The 20,055-nt window shown below is 43.3% G+C and overlaps 1 protein-coding gene across 1 annotated transcript in view; it reads left to right on the forward strand.

Annotated features, from left to right (window-relative positions):
* Positions 1 to 20,055, forward strand: part of PRRG1 (proline rich and Gla domain 1) — a 40,769-nt gene that overhangs the window by 4,061 nt on the left and 16,653 nt on the right. Inside the window, exon 2 of the mRNA XM_083174356.1 lies at positions 3,351 to 3,395. Within this exon, the coding sequence (XP_083030482.1) occupies positions 3,386 to 3,395 (10 nt within the window). The 5' untranslated portion in view covers positions 3,351 to 3,385. The remainder of the gene's footprint in view (positions 1 to 3,350; positions 3,396 to 20,055) is intronic.

The following is a 20,055-nucleotide window of genomic DNA, read 5'->3' on the forward strand; positions in this document are numbered from 1 at the left end:
GCATCCTTGTAACTGGGCTGTCCGCCAATCAGAGCTCGCGGGCCAGCAGCCAATCAGGAACCGGCCAGCGAGCTTTGATTGGTGGACGGCCCAGTCACAGGGAAGTGAGGGGGAAGGAGACGCGCGGTGTGCTGTGCTCTCCTCCCATCGGTGACATGACAGGAGGACTGCAGGTGGACACCAGACTGTCCTCTCCCCGCCCGGCAGCAGCAGCAACAACGGTCAGTGCTGCTGCTGGGAAATTTGCACTGTGGGGGCATAGCAGTTGTGGCACTGTGGGGGCATAGCAGTTGTGGCACTGTGGGGGCATAGCAGTTTGTGGCACTGTGGGGGCATAGCAGTTTGTGGCACTGTGGGGGCATAGCAGTCTGTGGCACTGTGGGGGCATAGCAGTCTGTGGCACTGTGGGGGCATAGCAGTCTGTGGCACTGTGGGGGCATAGCAGTTTGTGGCACTGTGGGGGCATAGCAGTCTGTGGCACTGTGGGGGCATAGCAGTTTGTGGCACTGTGGGGGCATAGCAGTCTGTGGCACTGTGGGGGCATAGCAGTTTGTGGCACTGTGGGGGCATAGCAGTTTGTGGCACTGTGGGGGCATAGCAGTTTGTGGCACTGTGGGGGCATAGCAGTTTGTGGCACTGTGGGGGCATAGCAGTTTGGGGCACTGTGGGGGCATAGCAGTTTGGGGCACTGTGGGGGCATAGCAGTTTGGGGCACTGTGGGGGCATAGCAGTTTGGGGCACTGTGGGGGCATAGCAGTTTGGGGCACTGTGGGGGCATAGCAGTTTGGGGCACTGTGGGGGCATAGCAGTTTTTGGCACTCTGGGGGCATAGCAGTTTTTGGCACTCTGGGGGCATAGCAGTTTTTGGCACTCTGGGGGCATACCAGCTTTTTGGCACTCTGGGGGCATACCAGCTTTTTGGCACTCTGGGGGCAATGTATAGATGGCACTGCACTATTGGAGGCATATTTGTATCACACCCACCCAAGGGGTCAAAATAGACTACGCCCCTTTTTTTGGCGCATGCGCCTTCGGCGCGTGCATGATGTCGGCTGTTTAGCTTGACTACCGATATTTTTCGGCTCTTTACCTCTGACCGGTTGGCCACCCTTGCTGTAGTATATAATAATTATCAGTCATTGTGATATGATTGCTACTTGGACTATATGCAAGGCAGAGCTTATAACATTACACAGGTATCAGCTAGCAGATTATCTACCTAGTAACTAATGGATGTGTTGCAAAGGACACACTTTCTAAAGTCCAAAAGGCAAGGCTGGGTAAATATTGACATTTTTTTAATATATCTATTGTAAGCAGAGATACTAGGCTGCATTATATCGCTCTACATTGTTGATGTAATCTTCAATCTTTTTGATAAAATCAGTTAGGATGTTTACAATTTTCTATTAGGGCTATCATGTAGCTGATTGTCGTCTTCACCTGCATTAGGTCTGGTTCTGGGTAATTTGGTTTATGTAGCAACCAGAGGGAAGACCTCTAAAAGGGCACGTTGAGATGTTTGCTAACTTTATGTTCTATGCTCTTTATGTTCGATCTAGGGTATGCGATTTCCCTTGAACTTCCAGGTGTCTAGATCACCTGAGATAGATAGATAGATAGATATAATTAGACACACACACACACACGTTGTGATGTGTGCCGATCGATCTGTGCAAACGCAGTGTTTTTGTATGCAGTTGCTTGGTGATCAAACTAGATTTTGCCTGCATGCACACAAGTGTACACATGGAGCGGTTTGTGCTTCATTTCTAAGCAATCTAGACCAATCCTTAAATAAAAAGAGGCAAAAATTGCACAGTGTGTATGGCCCATTAGACTCAGGAGCTGACTGGCTGATTTATGTGTGGTAGGAGTCTGTTGGATAAAATGCATCTAATTAAATTACATTTGGATTACTCCTTTGGTCATTTGTACCATGAAATGTGTTGAATTCTTTTGCCAAAATGAGTACATCGGTTACATAGACTTTAATGATAAGCAGAGGCACAGCCAGAACACTCTAGGCCCCATATCATTTGGAAGGTGCCCTAACCATAATACTTTTAGGGGTCCATTTATCAATTATCACATTTAAAATGCCATGTGGGCAGAATATTACCGCCCAGGATCGCATTGTAAAATGCCATATTAGCGCTGGTACGTATCATCCCAGAAGCACAGGGACAGGGCTCCGAAAGTGTGTATTCTTAATATCCTTATCGATGCTCTGGTGTGTCGTTAATGACCCCACCTTCCCTGTTATGTAACATGCAGATTGATTTTGGCTATGTAGCCAATGGCCTGCATGTTCAGCGCAGTCCCAGTGACATCACTGAGCGATATCATTAAGGATATCGTTCAGTGTGTATGCCCTATATTGCCCACCTGTGGAACCGCTAATATCGTTACTGATATAGGAAGTGCTGCGGGTCGTCTAGTGTGTACGAAGCTTAAGACAGCCTATATAGATAGTTTAAGAAACAAAAATCTTTCATCCAAGTCTGAAGTAAGAGGAATAGTTTCAGCATAGTTTTGAAACTTTCATCTGTTGACTGTTAAGCAAATGGATTCTATCTGTATTTCTTATGCAGCTAAATATAGCATTTATTTGTTTTACTAATTCGGTTAAAACATAATGCAGTCTGAAACAAGTTAAATGATTTTGTCCTGAATATGTTTGCATACATCATTGTCTGATTAGTCTAGTCTATTAACAAGTGGTTGCAGACTTAAGGGCCCTACACACATGCCGATGTGTATAGGGCGACCCAGCTGTGCTATGTCGAGCTGTTATGCTCCTCTGTCGCTCAGCACACAGAGCTGACAGCCCACACACAGAGCGAGATGTCAGCTCTGTGTGCTGAGCGAGCGGACAGCGCCAGTGTTCTCCGGTGAGAGAACCCTGCCGATATTGATGGACACTGTTCCTTTAAAAAGTAAAGACCAAGTAACTGCTAGTAATCTACTTATGTGAATTTGAGCCGTCCCTACAGAGCACTCCTTTATTGTGAGAAGGGAGGTCCGTACCATGTGATACCTCTAGCAGTATGAGTGCTGCTGATGAGGACATGCACTCTGAGCAACACATTGTGATCGCTTGTTGAATGTTATAATTGAAGGAAGTGGGGATGAATTCAGGGAAGTTGTGTTTTTTTATTTTTTTTATTTTTTTTTGATTTTTTTTATTTGGCCATCTTATTACTTATAGACTTGACTTATTTCTAAGTACCCTGCAAGTGATTGCCATGTGAATGGGAGTTTTAGGAATATTATGTTGAAGTTTATTTGAGTTTTGTTTCTACAAAATGTCATATCATTTTTTTTTTTTTTATACTTTTATTTTACAGGCTCTTGATTATTTCTTTGCTGAATCAGCAGAATCATGGATAGTGGTAAGTAATGTACAAATATATCTATAGCTATAGTGCATAAAACAATCCACCCAAAAAGCGAAGGGAGCAGTTTTGTTCTGTCATTTTTGCAAGGTACAGTAAAAGGGAAAAGTGTTCTTAACCCTTTGAGTGCCAAGTGAATTCATAAAAATTGCCTAGCATACATGGAAATATAATCTTGAATTTATATAACAAATGTGAGCAACGTATGCACTTTTAGCAGATATTTTGCACATCACTCGAAGGGTTAAACAAAAATTGGCTTTTTTTGTTTTTTTTTATAAGCTATGGACCTATTCTAAGAAATGTGTTTAGTATGTAGTTGCTAGTTATCCTTTTGGGATAAATATTCTCTTATTTTATTTTAACAGTATTGCCCTTGTATATCCCCTAGGAGTCCGTGCTTCTTATGGTGTTTGTAAAAAAAAAAAAAATCTACTTTGTCTCTACTTGCATAAACTGCATAATTTATATCATTTTTCAATTAATGTGAGTCATAAGAGACAACTTTTTAAATTGTTTGTGTTCAAATATTCCTCTGTTACCCCCACCACCATATGACTGAGAAACGCCATGCACAGACATGGATAGTGGAAATACAATTACTGGGGCTGCTCAGGCTCCCAGAGGGCCAGATGTACTAAGCTTCAAAAGTGATCAATTGGAGAATGATAAACCGCCAGCCAGCCAATCAGCTCCTACCTGCCATGTCACAGATGTTTGAAAAATGACAGGTAGGAGCTGATTGGCTTGTGGTTTATCACTCTCCATTTTATAACCTTTCAAGCTTAGTTTCCTCAGGCCCAGAGAGAAGGCTTGTGTGATATAAATACATTTTATTTGGTCCTGTTATTATGGCTGATTTCCATTATTGTGTGTGTGTGTGTGTGTGTGTTCATATCTAGTTACACTAAGTCCCTTCTGTTTTACTAAACAGATTAGCATTTGTCTAATATTTTAAACCAAAAGCTTTTCTAGACTATATTTCTGTTACTATACGTTACACCTGTGATGCTGCTCATGTGAAGCCACTTCTGGGCCAAGTTTAGTTCCCTATCCACTTTTAATTTTGCATGTTCTCCGACTCTTGTTAAATATACTTGTGAACTTTTAATGTCCGTTTGTAATATTTATCTGCTTGACAGAATTTTTGATTCCAGTTTACTTTGACCATTAGATAGAAAACCTTATATAGGAGCTGGGCACTTGGGTGATGTCGGGTTATAAGGCCAAGATGCCATGAAATGTAATTTTTTTTTTTTTTTTTTGTATGTGACCCTTCTATTGCTGCACATTATGTTCAATGTGAGTGCTATGTGCTGCTTCCTATTTTAAGGACATGATTGATAAAAACCATTCCTCAGCCATTGACCAGCTCACTGCCTGTCTTTCTTAAAACTGAACTGTCCTGTGGTCACCACATTTATTCTGTTTCATACTCCTGTTACATGCATCTGGAATACAACCATACCTTTTACATATGACACTGCAAAACTCTTAGGCAAGGTTGATCTTCCAAACTCATTATTAACAAATTGTATTTGCCCATAAGGCTATTAACCAAACTACACCAACATAAATCTCTTTGTTTATGTCAAAGTATCTCCCAATCCATCCTCTCCACTCTGCATAACACCTGCATCTCAGTCACACATATTACCTGCTTCCATTCATGGGTACAGGACTATCTTCTTGTTTACACACCTTTTTTAAGCATTCCCTTAAAAAAACTGACAAGATCAAATTCTGGAACCATCCGCATTACCTTCCATAAGCTACCCTACCCAATTAATGTCCTTATTCTGGTTGACTCTCCCTGCACGGTCCCCCATGCACCGCCCGCACGGTCGCCTGCACAAACACCCCCGAACCCCCACAGGCATGCAAATTGATGATTTGCATAATAATCCATTCACAGCCTTGGGTGTCTCAGACCTGTGGGCGACCTGTGTGAGGGCAGCACCCTCGTATGAGCACAGCATCTATTCAGAGGGGCTGGGGGCAAGGCCAGCATCTTACACAGAGCTGGCCATGCCTCCATAGTGACAGAAAATGCGGCCATGGCCTGCAGTCTTGGGATAGGCTAGGCCATGTCCCTATGACATAGGCTACACCCTTTTCTGGGTGAGCATCCCAATTTCTAAAGTGACAATGTTGGGAGGTTTGATGTCAGCATGTTATGTAAAAAAAAAAACAATGAAGGAGAAATGGCAAATGTCAGAATTCTTATAGCTCGCCTGCTTAGTGTTAGATTTTAGTTGGGGAGGGTTTGTCATGGAATTGTACTCCAGTGATGCCCTGATTTAATGGGTTCAATACTACTTGTTGTAACGTGTCTGTCCTACTGTTAGTATGCGTAATTAGAGGCATGAAATGGAATACACTTGAATTCTACACATACCTGTCTACATTTTTTTTGAAGGCAGGTGGGTGTGGTCCACTCTTAAAACACCATTAGGCTCTGCACTTTCGCGAGGAACTACAGCAGTTGGCTTAAAGAGGCAATGCTAAAATGACGGGATTAGCACAGAATTGGGTCGTGAGGCCCTGCCCCCTCCACAGGGCCGCAGATTTCCATTAAATATTTCTTCACTCTGCCCACTTCACTATAAAGTGTCCATAATGCGGAAGGGTTGCCTACTCTTCCAGGGCTGCTGGGGAGTACACCAAAGCTGGGTTTCTCCCGCAGGATCCGGGAGAGTAGGCAAGTATGATTATACAATTATTGAGGAGGGGCATCTACACTCTTGTGGATATCTCTTCACAGGACAGAATTACTTTTCTTTTAATTCTATAGAAAAACAAATGTTGGTCGTTTGAGGGATTGGTTTTGAAACTTTGATATGACCTCAATGTCAAAGCTATAGAAAATAACACATTAATATTCCACTGTAGTACGCTTAAAAGTATTACCTCACAGCTCCATTATACAACTGTCTCTAACATGATCTGGGCAACGTCCTTACAAGATATAATTCAAATTTTTTTGCTCATACTTAATCACCCCATTTATTTATATATATATATATATATATATATATATATATATATATATATATATATATATATATATATATATATATATATATATATATATATATATATAGCTTGCAGAGGCCCGGCACTCAGATATATCCCAATGGAAATAATGATTAAAGTACAATGGCTGTGGTGCCTTCCTAAGGAGGTCCAAAAAGATCCACCCAATGATGTAGGAGAGAAGCGAGGCGGCACTCAGCAGACTTGAAATAATGAGGTCCTTTAATCCAACAGTTTCGGGGTTACCCCCCGTCGTCAGGGACAGACAGCATACAGTTCACAGGGAAATACAAACACTGAAACATATTTATACAAGAGCAGTGCCCGCCCCTCACCCAATTACTCACCAATTGCGCCCACCTGTCGGGCTCATGGGATCAGCTGCACAAGCCGTCTGGGCCCGGAAGCCCTCCAGCTGCACGTGTCCCCCACGCCCAACAGCCAGGGAAGCAAGGTTCCGTTATCGCTAACCAAGCGGTCAGCCGCCAGCCGGAAGTGTCAAGAGAGGCGGAGGACAGCACATACACGCTGTCATACTTCCGCCAACCACACAATCCGCGGCCGGCCAACCACACCCGGAAGTGCGGCCAGATACCTGCTTCCCCGGACGGAGCACAATACGTGACCCAATAACTGCTGAACAGAAAAAGAATTGCAATATATAAACAAACAGTGTAGTAAAATCCTCACGATAAAGGCAAAACATGCCCAATAGCGCTGGTGTGTATGTAACAATAAGTGGCTTACTATTACATGAGATTCTGGAGCGGGTGTTCCCCTCACTACCACGAATCACCTGCATAGCAACCACCATGACAACAGACGCACCATAGCAACAAACCTGTAAAATATCAGGTATAGACATAAACATTATACAGATGTCACAACAAACATGGGAATCATACACAATACATAAAAACAAGAACAATAGTACAGAACATAGATGGACAGAGGTATAATTACCAAAAGGGAAGATTAAATAGAAAACTGCACGATTGAAAATTTTTCAAACATGCAGTACAGGATGGTGATAGAGGTTATATAACCCCCATAACTTTTTACGTACTTAGAACAACCGTAGTCAAATATAGAGGCCCTAACCTATTTGAAATATAATAGAGGTGGGCTATACTAACGGAGAAAGAAATAAATGTGTAAAAGGATAAACTAGAGGCAAGTCAGAAAAGCGGGTTGCAAAACAAAACGTAGGAAGAAATAGTGGATCCCCAGCTCATAGGTAACACTGAAGCCCCAAAGTCTCATTAAGACCATTCGGGGCCAGGGTCCCTAGCTGGTAGATCCATCTACTCTCTCTCTGTAGCAATAGCTTATTGCGGTTGCCCCCCCTAAGGGATTTGGGTACTTGATCTATGATGATAGAGCGTATGTGACTCACAGAGTGTTGAAAAGACAGGCAATGCCTGGCAAAAGGTTGGTCCGAATGACCCGACTGTATGGCTTGGTTTATTGCTGTCCTATGTAGGGCCATGCGTTCTTTAAACTGCCGTTGAGTTTTCCCCACATAGGACAGCCCACACGGGCATGTTAAAAGATAAACCACATACGTGGAACTACAGGTCAAAGGGTACCTGATGGGAACCAATTTTTTAGTGTGAGGATGCATGAAATTTTCGCCCACCAACATAGTTTTACAGGTGGTACACCCTAAACATCGGAAGCACCCATTTTTTCTTGTTAAAAAATGAGAGGGTGCTGATTTATCCCAACCCGTGATGTCCAGCTTCACCAGGCGGTCCTTTAGGTTGGCCTGCCTGGAGTAGCTGGGCATCAACTGAGTGTTAAAAAGAAGAGGAAGATCCCTGTCGGTAGAGACAATGGGCCACCACTTTTTTGCCTGTCTGTTGGTGGTTTTACTGTCCATGGAATATTTATTAACCCAAGGGAATTTATTTTTAGATTCCGGTGTATCTACTGTAAGTTTGGGAACTAGGGTTTGGTCCCTGTCCAAACTCAACACCTTGTTTCTAATGGGCAATAATGTGGGGCGAGGGTACCCCCTCTGGACAAACTTGTCCACCATGGAGTCAAGTGCCGCTGGCACAGCTGCTTCCTCCGAGGTTATACGTCGTACCCGTAACATTTGTGAGTACGGTAAACCTCTGCGAACAGATGATGGGTGGGAGCTGTTATGTAATAGCAGGGTGTTCCTGTCAGTACTTTTTGTAAACAGGGCAGTAACTATTTTACCCGACTGGAGAGAGATATCCACATCTAAAAATTGCACTCGTCGCTCATCCATATTGGAGGTTAATTGGATCACACTACCTGAATCATTATGTCCCTTTAAGAGTTTAGCCAAGTCCACAGGATCTTTAGACCAAAATATGAGCAAATCGTCAATATAACGGTAGTACATGACTACTCCGTCCAACAAGTTGGCACCTTGGAAAAATAGTGATTGTTCCACCTGGTACATAAATGTGTTTGCGTAGGCCGGGGCCACAGCAGACCCCATGGCCACGCCCGACCGCTGTAGATAGAATTTCCCATCGTGTAGGAAATAATTTCTCGTTAAAACAAGAACTAACAATTTCACAAACAGCTCAATAGGTGGACCAAGGTATAGTGGGTTATTGCTCAACAAGGATCTCACCGCCTCCACACCTGCATCATGTGGGATACAGGTGTAGAGGCTGGCGACATCCGCAGTGCATAGACAGGTTATCATAGACACATCACAAGTGAGGTGTAGGTCCCTCAGTATCACCAGCAGCGAGGAAGTGTCCTTTAGGTAAGCAGGCAGAGCCTGAACACATGGATTTAATAAAGAGTCCAGAAACACAGAAATAGGATGAAAAAGGGACCCCCTGGCCGAGATGATAGGGCGGCCAGGGGGATCCCTAAGACCCTTATGTATTTTAGGTATCGAATAAAACAGTGGAACCCTAGGATAATCCACTGTAAGGGCGTGTTTCAGGTCTGTGGAAATGTGTCCATCACGGACTGCCTGCGAAAGAATAGAATCCAGTTCCACTTTAAAGCCCCATGTGGGGTCTTTGTCCAAAAGGCCATAAGTGGTGTCATCACTTAATAAGCGTTCACACTCACGTCGATAATCTTGTACATCGAGGACCACCACAGCACCACCTTTGTCTGCCCCGCGAATGATGATGTCTTTGCGGGTAGACAGTGATGTTAAGGCTGCTCTCTCTGGTGGAGTTAAGTTATAGTGGGTGCGGTTCCCCAATATCGCTTGGTGTTGTCTCTCTCCTTCTTGTTCCATCAATCGGGTGAAAGACTTAACCGCTGGATTGATGGAAATTGGATCAAATTTGGATCTGGGGGCTATTTTTTTCAGCTTAGGAGGGATATCAGGTGTGGCGGAAAATGGCAGATTAGTTGGGGGGTTCTTTCCAAAGAATTCCTTCAACCTGAGAGAGCGGTTTAATCTAAACGTATCTACTCTCCATTGAAAGGGATCCATTCGCTTGGATGGAATGAAAGACAAACCCTTGGCCAATAATTGTAATTCCACATCTGATAGGGCTGCTGACGATAAATTAAAGACTAAGTCCTTTTGCCCTTTTGACTTTTGGCACCTCTCTTGCCGGTGATTTTGGCCTGAGCGCCTCGTCCTCCTCCTGTGCTTGTTATGGGCTCTTTGAGCAGCATTGCCCTGGTCTTGGTCCCTAAAGGGCGACTACCACTGCTTCCGGCTGAGGTACCAGACTCTTGCTCACTCTGGGATGTGCTAGAATCTTCAAACTCCCTGGGGCCTGGACGCTGGGTCCGTTTCCTATAGGGCCTGGGTCTACCTTGTGACCGTTGAGGGTTTAACCAGTCGTACACTCTCTTCTGGTCATAGTCCTGTTGGACCTTGGCCAATTTCTCTCGTTTAAAGGCAATGAGATTAGCCTTATAAGTGTCCATCTGTGTTTGTAGCTTTTCTATCCAGTTGTTATCGGAATCTGCCATAAGCACCTGGAGATGCACCTTCTCAAACTGCTCGATTTTTTGTTGGTAAACTGTCTGTTCACGAGTGGATTCCTCCACTACTAGCAGAAGCAAGTCCATGGAACATTTATTTAACACAGCCAACCAACGGCGGCAGAAGGCGGCATTCTGACGACCGATGGTTGGCATGTTTTTAACGCGAAAACCGCGTGGTATTAACTTGCTTCTGTAATAGTCAGAAAGACTTATACTGTGGTATTTGAAATCACATTCTTTCTGTCTTAATCGGAGCAGTTGTTTAAACAAGGCTTCAGGCACACAGGTGGTGATATCGTCAAGCATACTTTGTTTATTAAGGATGGTGTCCACATCATGATCTGATAGGCTTAAGGTTTCCCTTACATCCATCTGGATAAATTCCAGTGCCTGCTCCATCTCTTGGGAAGCAGACATTGTGACAATAAACACAGGTGCTTTAAATATGGCAGATGTAATTCCTGCAAAGCAGGGGGCAAACACAGTTCTGGTATTACTGATGTAACAGTCTTACTCACGCATCAGGTGCCTTGGCAGGTACTTTATAGATCCCGTAGGGAAAACCAAAAAGTCCAATGTAGCTTGCAGAGGCCCGGCACTCAGATATATCCCAATGGAAATAATGATTAAAGTACAATGGCTGTGGTGCCTTCCTAAGGAGGTCCAAAAAGATCCACCCAATGATGTAGGAGAGAAGCGAGGCGGCACTCAGCAGACTTGAAATAATGAGGTCCTTTAATCCAACAGTTTCGGGGTTACCCCCCGTCGTCAGGGACAGACAGCATACAGTTCACAGGGAAATACAAACACTGAAACATATTTATACAAGAGCAGTGCCCGCCCCTCACCCAATTACTCACCAATTGCGCCCACCTGTCGGGCTCATGGGATCAGCTGCACAAGCCGTCTGGGCCCGGAAGCCCTCCAGCTGCACGTGTCCCCCACGCCCAACAGCCAGGGAAGCAAGGTTCCGTTATCGCTAACCAAGCGGTCAGCCGCCAGCCGGAAGTGTCAAGAGAGGCGGAGGACAGCACATACACGCTGTCATACTTCCGCCAACCACAAAATCCGCGGCCGGCCAACCACACCCGGAAGTGCGGCCAGATACCTGCTTCCCCGGACGGAGCACAATACGTGACCCAATAACTGCTGAACAGAAAAAGAATTGCAATATATAAACAAACAGTGTAGTAAAATCCTCACGATAAAGGCAAAACATGCCCAATAGCGCTGGTGTGTATGTAACAATAAGTGGCTTACTATTACATGAGATTCTGGAGCGGGTGTTCCCCTCACTACCACGAATCACCTGCATAGCAACCACCATGACAACAGACGCACCATAGCAACAAACCTGTAAAATATCAGGTATAGACATAAACATTATACAGATGTCACAACAAACATGGGAATCATACACAATACATAAAAACAAGAACAATAGTACAGAACATAGATGGACAGAGGTATAATTACCAAAAGGGAAGATTAAATAGAAAACTGCACGATTGAAAATTTTTCAAACATGCAGTACAGGATGGTGATAGAGGTTATATAACCCCCATAACTTTTTACGTACTTAGAACAACCGTAGTCAAATATAGAGGCCCTAACCTATTTGAAATATAATAGAGGTGGGCTATACTAACGGAGAAAGAAATAAATGTGTAAAAGGATAAACTAGAGGCAAGTCAGAAAAGCGGGTTGCAAAACAAAACGTAGGAAGAAATAGTGGATCCCCAGCTCATAGGTAACACTGAAGCCCCAAAGTCTCATTAAGACCATTCGGGGCCAGGGTCCCCAGCTGGTAGATCCATCTACTCTCTCTCTGTAGCAATAGCTTATTGCGGTTGCCCCCCCTAAGGGATTTGGGTACTTGATCTATGATGATAGAGCGTATGTGACTCACAGAGTGTTGAAAAGACAGGCAATGCCTGGCAAAAGGTTGGTCCGAATGACCCGACTGTATGGCTTGGTTTATTGCTGTCCTATGTAGGGCCATGCGTTCTTTAAACTGCCGTTGAGTTTTCCCCACATAGGACAGCCCACACGGGCATGTTAAAAGATAAACCACATACGTGGAACTACAGGTCAAAGGGTACCTGATGGGAACCAATTTTTTAGTGTGAGGATGCATGAAATTTTCGCCCACCAACATAGTTTTACAGGTGGTACACCCTAAACATCGGAAGCACCCATTTTTTCTTGTTAAAAAATGAGAGGGTGCTGATTTATCCCAACCCGTGATGTCCAGCTTCACCAGGCGGTCCTTTAGGTTGGCCTGCCTGGAGTAGCTGGGCATCAACTGAGTGTTAAAAAGAAGAGGAAGATCCCTGTCGGTAGAGACAATGGGCCACCACTTTTTTGCCTGTCTGTTGGTGGTTTTACTGTCCATGGAATATTTATTAACCCAAGGGAATTTATTTTTAGATTCCGGTGTATCTACTGTAAGTTTGGGAACTAGGGTTTGGTCCCTGTCCAAACTCAACACCTTGTTTCTAATGGGCAATAATGTGGGGCGAGGGTACCCCCTCTGGACAAACTTGTCCACCATGGAGTCAAGTGCCGCTGGCACAGCTGCTTCCTCCGAGGTTATACGTCGTACCCGTAACATTTGTGAGTACGGTAAACCTCTGCGAACAGATGATGGGTGGGAGCTGTTATGTAATAGCAGGGTGTTCCTGTCAGTACTTTTTGTAAACAGGGCAGTAACTATTTTACCCGACTGGAGAGAGATATCCACATCTAAAAATTGCACTCGTCGCTCATCCATATTGGAGGTTAATTGGATCACACTACCTGAATCATTATGTCCCTTTAAGAGTTTAGCCAAGTCCACAGGATCTTTAGACCAAAATATGAGCAAATCGTCAATATAACGGTAGTACATGAATACTCCGTCCAACAAGTTGGCACCTTGGAAAAATAGTGATTGTTCCACCTGGTACATAAATGTGTTTGCGTAGGCCGGGGCCACAGCAGACCCCATGGCCACGCCCGACCGCTGTAGATAGAATTTCCCATCGTGTAGGAAATAATTTCTCGTTAAAACAAGAACTAACAATTTCACAAACAGCTCAATAGGTGGACCAAGGTATAGTGGGTTATTGCTCAACAAGGATCTCACCGCCTCCACACCTGCATCATGTGGGATACAGGTGTAGAGGCTGGCGACATCCGCAGTGCATAGACAGGTTATCATAGACACATCACAAGTGAGGTGTAGGTCCCTCAGTATCACCAGCAGCGAGGAAGTGTCCTTTAGGTAAGCAGGCAGAGCCTGAACACATGGATTTAATAAAGAGTCCAGAAACACAGAAATAGGATGAAAAAGGGACCCCCTGGCCGAGATGATAGGGCGGCCAGGGGGATCCCTAAGACCCTTATGTATTTTAGGTATCGAATAAAACAGTGGAACCCTAGGATAATCCACTGTAAGGGCGTGTTTCAGGTCTGTGGAAATGTGTCCATCACGGACTGCCTGCGAAAGAATAGAATCCAGTTCCACTTTAAAGCCCCATGTGGGGTCTTTGTCCAAAAGGCCATAAGTGGTGTCATCACTTAATAAGCGTTCACACTCACGTCGATAATCTTGTACATCGAGGACCACCACAGCACCACCTTTGTCTGCCCCGCGAATGATGATGTCTTTGCGGGTAGACAGTGATGTTAAGGCTGCTCTCTCTGGTGGAGTTAAGTTATAGTGGGTGCGGTTCCCCAATATCGCTTGGTGTTGTCTCTCTCCTTCTTGTTCCATCAATCGGGTGAAAGACTTAACCGCTGGATTGATGGAAATTGGATCAAATTTGGATCTGGGGGCTATTTTTTTCAGCTTAGGAGGGATAATCAGGTGTGGCGGAAAATGGCAGATTAGTTGGGGGGTTCTTTCCAAAGAATTCCTTCAACCTGAGAGAGCGGTTTAATCTAAACGTATCTACTCTCCATTGAAAGGGATCCATTCGCTTGGATGGAATGAAAGACAAACCCTTGGCCAATAATTGTAATTCCACATCTGATAGGGCTGCTGACGATAAATTAAAGACTAAGTCCTTTTGCCCTTTTGACTTTTGGCACCTCTCTTGCCGGTGATTTTGGCCTGAGCGCCTCGTCCTCCTCCTGTGCTTGTTATGGGCTCTTTGAGCAGCATTGCCCTGGTCTTGGTCCCTAAAGGGCGACTACCACTGCTTCCGGCTGAGGTACCAGACTCTTGCTCACTCTGGGATGTGCTAGAATCTTCAAACTCCCTGGGGCCTGGACGCTGGGTCCGTTTCCTATAGGGCCTGGGTCTACCTTGTGACCGTTGAGGGTTTAACCAGTCGTACACTCTCTTCTGGTCATAGTCCTGTTGGACCTTGGCCAATGGGCACTGCTCTTGTATAAATATGTTTCAGTGTTTGTATTTCCCTGTGAACTGTATGCTGTCTGTCCCTGACGACGGGGGGTAACCCCGAAACTGTTGGATTAAAGGACCTCATTATTTCAAGTCTGCTGAGTGCCGCCTCGCTTCTCTCCTATATATATATATATATATATATATATATATATATATATATATATATATATATATATATATATATATATATATATATATATATATATATATATATATATATATATATATATATTATAAATAATAGCTCTAGAACTCTTTTATTTATAGATTTCTCTTACCTGTGTAGCATACAATGACATTAGCGAGTGTCCTATTGCACGGGGCAGTGGGATCATCTAGAAAATGAACCGCTAAATAACCCCTCCTGACAATAGCTTCCTGTAAATAGGCTTCTGTGCTGGCTGTGAATGCTGGCACTCAGACTGCTGTATCGCTCTCTGCAGATGTGATGTGATAAGCCCGGGGGATCTGCCTCCCAGAGAAATTTCAATGCATGAGCTGAAAGGCTTGGGAAAAACACGTGCCGGCAGTGAATGGTAGTGTTGTTGTGAGCACCTCTGTGACTTTTCTGGCGTGTGGCATCCGTTACCCTTTTCAATTCTGAGTGTAACGGAATGTTTTTTTTTTTTTTTTTTTTTTAAACTGCTTTTGTTCTGTGGCATTAGATTGAATCATTATTTTTTTCATTATGTGTTCATATCTGTGTGGCAGAATTGAGATAAACATTTTGCGATCGATTTTCTGTAGGTATGAAACAAATCCTAAGAGACCTGACATGAGCACATTCACTGAAAAAGATAACGGGCGGTATTCAATGTTCTCCGATAGTTTTTTTTTTTTTTTTCGCAGTTTCTTATTTTTTCGCTCTTTTTCTATGTTCAATACTTTTCACCTATTCAAAGTTGGAATTATGGAATGTCGATACGTTTTCGCTAGTTTTTTAATGTTCGTTTGTTTCGCTTAGTTTTCAGTGATAAATTCACATTGTTCAAGTGACATCTTTTATTTATCGCCTTAGAAAGAGCTCGTTAATTTATCACCTATTCGATGTTTACTTTATGCAACCTTCTGTCCATTTCACGGTGTAATTCTCGCCACCTCTTATCGATTTTATTTACATGCGCAATGAAAGTAAAATAACTATTTTATAAATAATAACATAACTGAAATAATGCTTTTTTTCTTCGAATGTTATATAAATCATTTTTAAAGCTGTAACACTTGTAAATAAATATATATTTAATTTATTCGGTAATATATTTCTACATTAACTTTTACCCATGCTGCTCGGGTGCATCATGTGATCTTTTTTACCCATGATTCATATCTCTTTCATGATCAAATCACTCCTATCTGAGACTTCAGGGAGTAAACAGCATTGGCAGTCTGCTGGTATTGGAATTCGTTTTTTGTAGGTCTTCTAAAATCCGCACATGCATGCCAATATATACCTTTTATCGATGGCGGGAAAGCGAAATAGCAACACCCACCGTTCGCCTCATAGGTGTTTTATCGCAATTACGCCTTACGCGTCACACAAATTTTGAATAGCGGGGAAAAAGGTATTAAGCGATACATTAACGCAATGCGAAACAACCGATAACATTTCATTATCGCCATGCGAAGCAGTGACGGTGCACATTGAATACCGCCCAACGTCTTTAATGCTTCATTATCCAAGCTTCATCCTATCATTTGGTTGTCGTTTCTGTTCCAAAGAACCACTCGCAAGATGTAGACACCTGTCAGGCAAAATATACTGAACTGTGTCTTAAATAATCTGTCCTCCAGAAGGTTTGTTAAAATGATTAGCACTCCCCATCTGTTTGGTGCCAGCTAATTGTCACCTTAAAGGACCTTATTCGGGTCCATTCGCAGTGGCACATTCGTTCGCATGGGGATGATGTTTTTCAGTGCACATTTCTGTGCATGCCGCCGTGGCGAACGGATTGTTTGTTTGCCGGATGCACGCACCCAATCTTGCGGCAGTTGGGGAAGGGGGGGGGGGACGGGGACGGTGGGCAGAGGTACCCATGGGAACACCCAGCATGGCATGGGCATACCCATGGAAATTGACCAGTGACGTGGGCGCTGGGGGCGGGCAGGTGATATACCTGAATGTCAGCTGCCCTCCCATTTCTGCAAGAACGTACACACATATAAAAGCGACCTGAGAGTCCCTCTATATATGTGTGTACGCACCACATCTTTCAATGATCAGCAACCATCGAAAGATGTGGAAGGTTCCCACTGACATGCGAGTAGATGTCTATGTTAATCATCCATATGCATGCCATGCGAATGTACGTGCCGTGCGAATCAACCAGAATAACCCCCAAAGACTGTTGCAGTGTTGACCCATGGATAATGAGCTAAAAAAAACAGTGAGAAACAGCACCCTCTGGTGTAATATTTAGGCATAGTTTGGGTTGAAATAAATTAATTCTGTATCAAAATATGGTGGTAAATACGGGAAAAAAATAGGACTGTCCCCTAGGGGTCAGAACTTGGGGGCGCAATGTCACGTGTTGCTTAACCTGCAGCTGTTCAGTGGACGGGATAGTTAGTCCCGTAGGGAAACAAGAGTAGGAAAAAAGGATGAACAGCGCACTAGTGATGAGAATCGATTGACAAATTTATTTAAAACAATGCATGAAAAGTAATGAACAACAATTAATAAAAATACATGAGTTTAAAAAGCGGGGTAGAAATAGTGCACACTTGATAGCGGGTAAATGAATAATAAGGGGTGAATTACCGGATGTTATCCTTCAGGTTTGAAGCACGGTGAATTACCGGATGTTATCCTTCAGGTTTGAAGCCCGAGGAAACAATGTCCCAGGGTGTAAGAATTGTATATCCAGGGGATGGTTCGGGCTGCAATCCAGAGATTTTGATGATAAATAAAAGAGAGGGGGGGTTCCCCAGTAGCGCTCTGATGCGTTTCGCCACTCTTGGTGGCTTTATCAAAGGTGGGAGGAGGTTTCCTCGTGCTTTAAACCTGAAGGATAACATCCAATAATTCACCGTCCATCATTCCTCCTTCTGGGAGCATCCGAGCATCTTGCCACCCATCCACTGTCGGTAATTTGTGCCATCTTTGGCCGACCCGTGGACACTTGGACGAGGACATCCCTTTAACATCAAGGGTGGTAAATATGACATCAACAGATTTGTCCAGGGGAATATAGGAACGGACTCTCCAGCATTTTGTCCAACTGTAGGGGGACCCCCTTATTATTCATTTACCCGCTATCAAGTGTGCACAATATTTCTACCCCGCTTTTTAAACTCATGTATTTTTATTAATTGTTGTTCATTACTTTTCATGCATTGTTTTAAATAAATTTGTCAATCGATTCTCATCACTAGTGCACTGTTCATCCTTTTTTCCTACTAATATGGTGGTAAATGCTCATCAAAAGGGTTCTTTTAGATCCCTCAGGAGATCAGTAGGCCCACTTGCATCAGTCAGCTGCCAATTGTCTCTGGACTGGGTCTGATCAAGCTCGTCTCAAAGGTCACCAAGTTTTAGATTGCTGTGTGGGTAAAGAGGCGATTACTTATGGTGTGTTAATTTTACAAAAACCACAAACTGATGTATAATAATAATAATAATAAACACCCTCTTATATTAAAAATAAGCTGGAGAAAGTTCTGATACAGCGATAGTTATCCCTCAACGTTTTTTTTAGGTTCACAGTTACTAGGTCGACCACTTAAGGTCGACACTGACTAGGTTGACATCTTGAAGTGGTTGACATACCCAAGATAAGCATTGACAAAATGTTGACACAAGCTAATGGTTAATCTGAAAAAGGTTAACACGTTTCCACGGGTTTTGTGTGTCTATGTCGACATAGACACCTTATAAGTGTAAAGACGTAGACGCCCAAAAACCGTGAAAAATTCATCTTTACTTTATTCACATCAACCATAAGCCTATGTCAATGCTGACCTTGGGTATGTCAACCATTTCAAGGTGTTAACCTATTCACTGTCGACCATTAGTGGTCAACCTAGTGACTGTTGACATTGTCAACCATACACACGGAGAGATTTTATCCCATTTTCTAAGTGATTCACCAAGATCACTTTAAATTAAGCATGGATTGCTCTGTGTGTATGCCCCTAAGTGATGCCGATGCGTGGTACAACACGCCGCCATTGCCCACTCAGATATTGAGAACTTGCAGTCAAGATCTAGTTAGATCAAGAAACTGTAGTTGACAGATCGTTCAGCATATATCGCTATGTGTGCTGGGCGATCTAGCCAGTGATGTGTGCTAACTAGATCACTTCTGAGCGATACCATTTATAATATTGCTTAGTGTGTACACTGAATATTGTTAGTGATGCATGCTTCCACGCATTGTTAATAAGTCAACCCACCCTCTACCCCAATCCTCTCTGCTGCATGTGGGTAATGTCACAAATGAAGGGGTTGCATCATCATCATCATCAAATGTTGATGGTGCAGTAAACTTCACTGCTTTATAACTTGCAAGTCTGTGATATATGTACCCAATGCGTTTCATCTCTACAAGAGACTTCATCAGGGGTAAATAGATCTCTTAAGAGTTTTATAGAGGTCTGGATTAATGTTATCCTCAAGGGTTAAACCGATGTGATAGAATTCTATGTTGGTAATTTCCAACGAGAAAATATATAACTGTTGTATGGAGGAGTATTCCTTATTTTTAGGTGATTACCTTCATACAATTTTATATGGAGAATTTTAAAGACCTCATGTTCTGTATAGAAATAATAGTAAAAGAACACAATTGAAGAGGGGGTAATTACCGTCTTGGTGAAAAAATCCACCTCCCTTAGAATATATAAGGGATTGGGTTAGAACCGATTCCTAATCCTAACAAAATGTTCATGTGTCCTCTAGTGCATCCGGCTCACAAGTGTCACGCAGTGAGGTCTTTAAAATTCTCCATATAATTTTATGAAAGTAACCACCTAAAAATAAGAACAATCCTATCCAATAAGGAGGAATAATACTTTAGTAGTTTTTAGTAGTTTAGATGGATATGTGTCCTTTGAATATACCCTTAAGATTTCCTGATTTAGCAGACCAGTCATATTAGTCTTGCCAAAATACTGTCTAATACGGCCTACACACATGCCGATATTAAGGCATTTTCTAAGCAATTTTGCTTAGTTTGGCAAAGTCACTTAGCAAATGCCCTCACATCGGTGTATGTGTGGGGGCTATATCGGCATCCATGCGCGTCCCCGCGCGTCTTTATCGCTGGCCGAGATTGATGG

This window comes from Crinia signifera, chromosome 2, assembly GCF_055691185.1.
Source record: "Crinia signifera chromosome 2, ASM5569118v1, whole genome shotgun sequence".
NCBI classification, from domain to species: domain Eukaryota; kingdom Metazoa; phylum Chordata; class Amphibia; order Anura; family Myobatrachidae; genus Crinia; species Crinia signifera.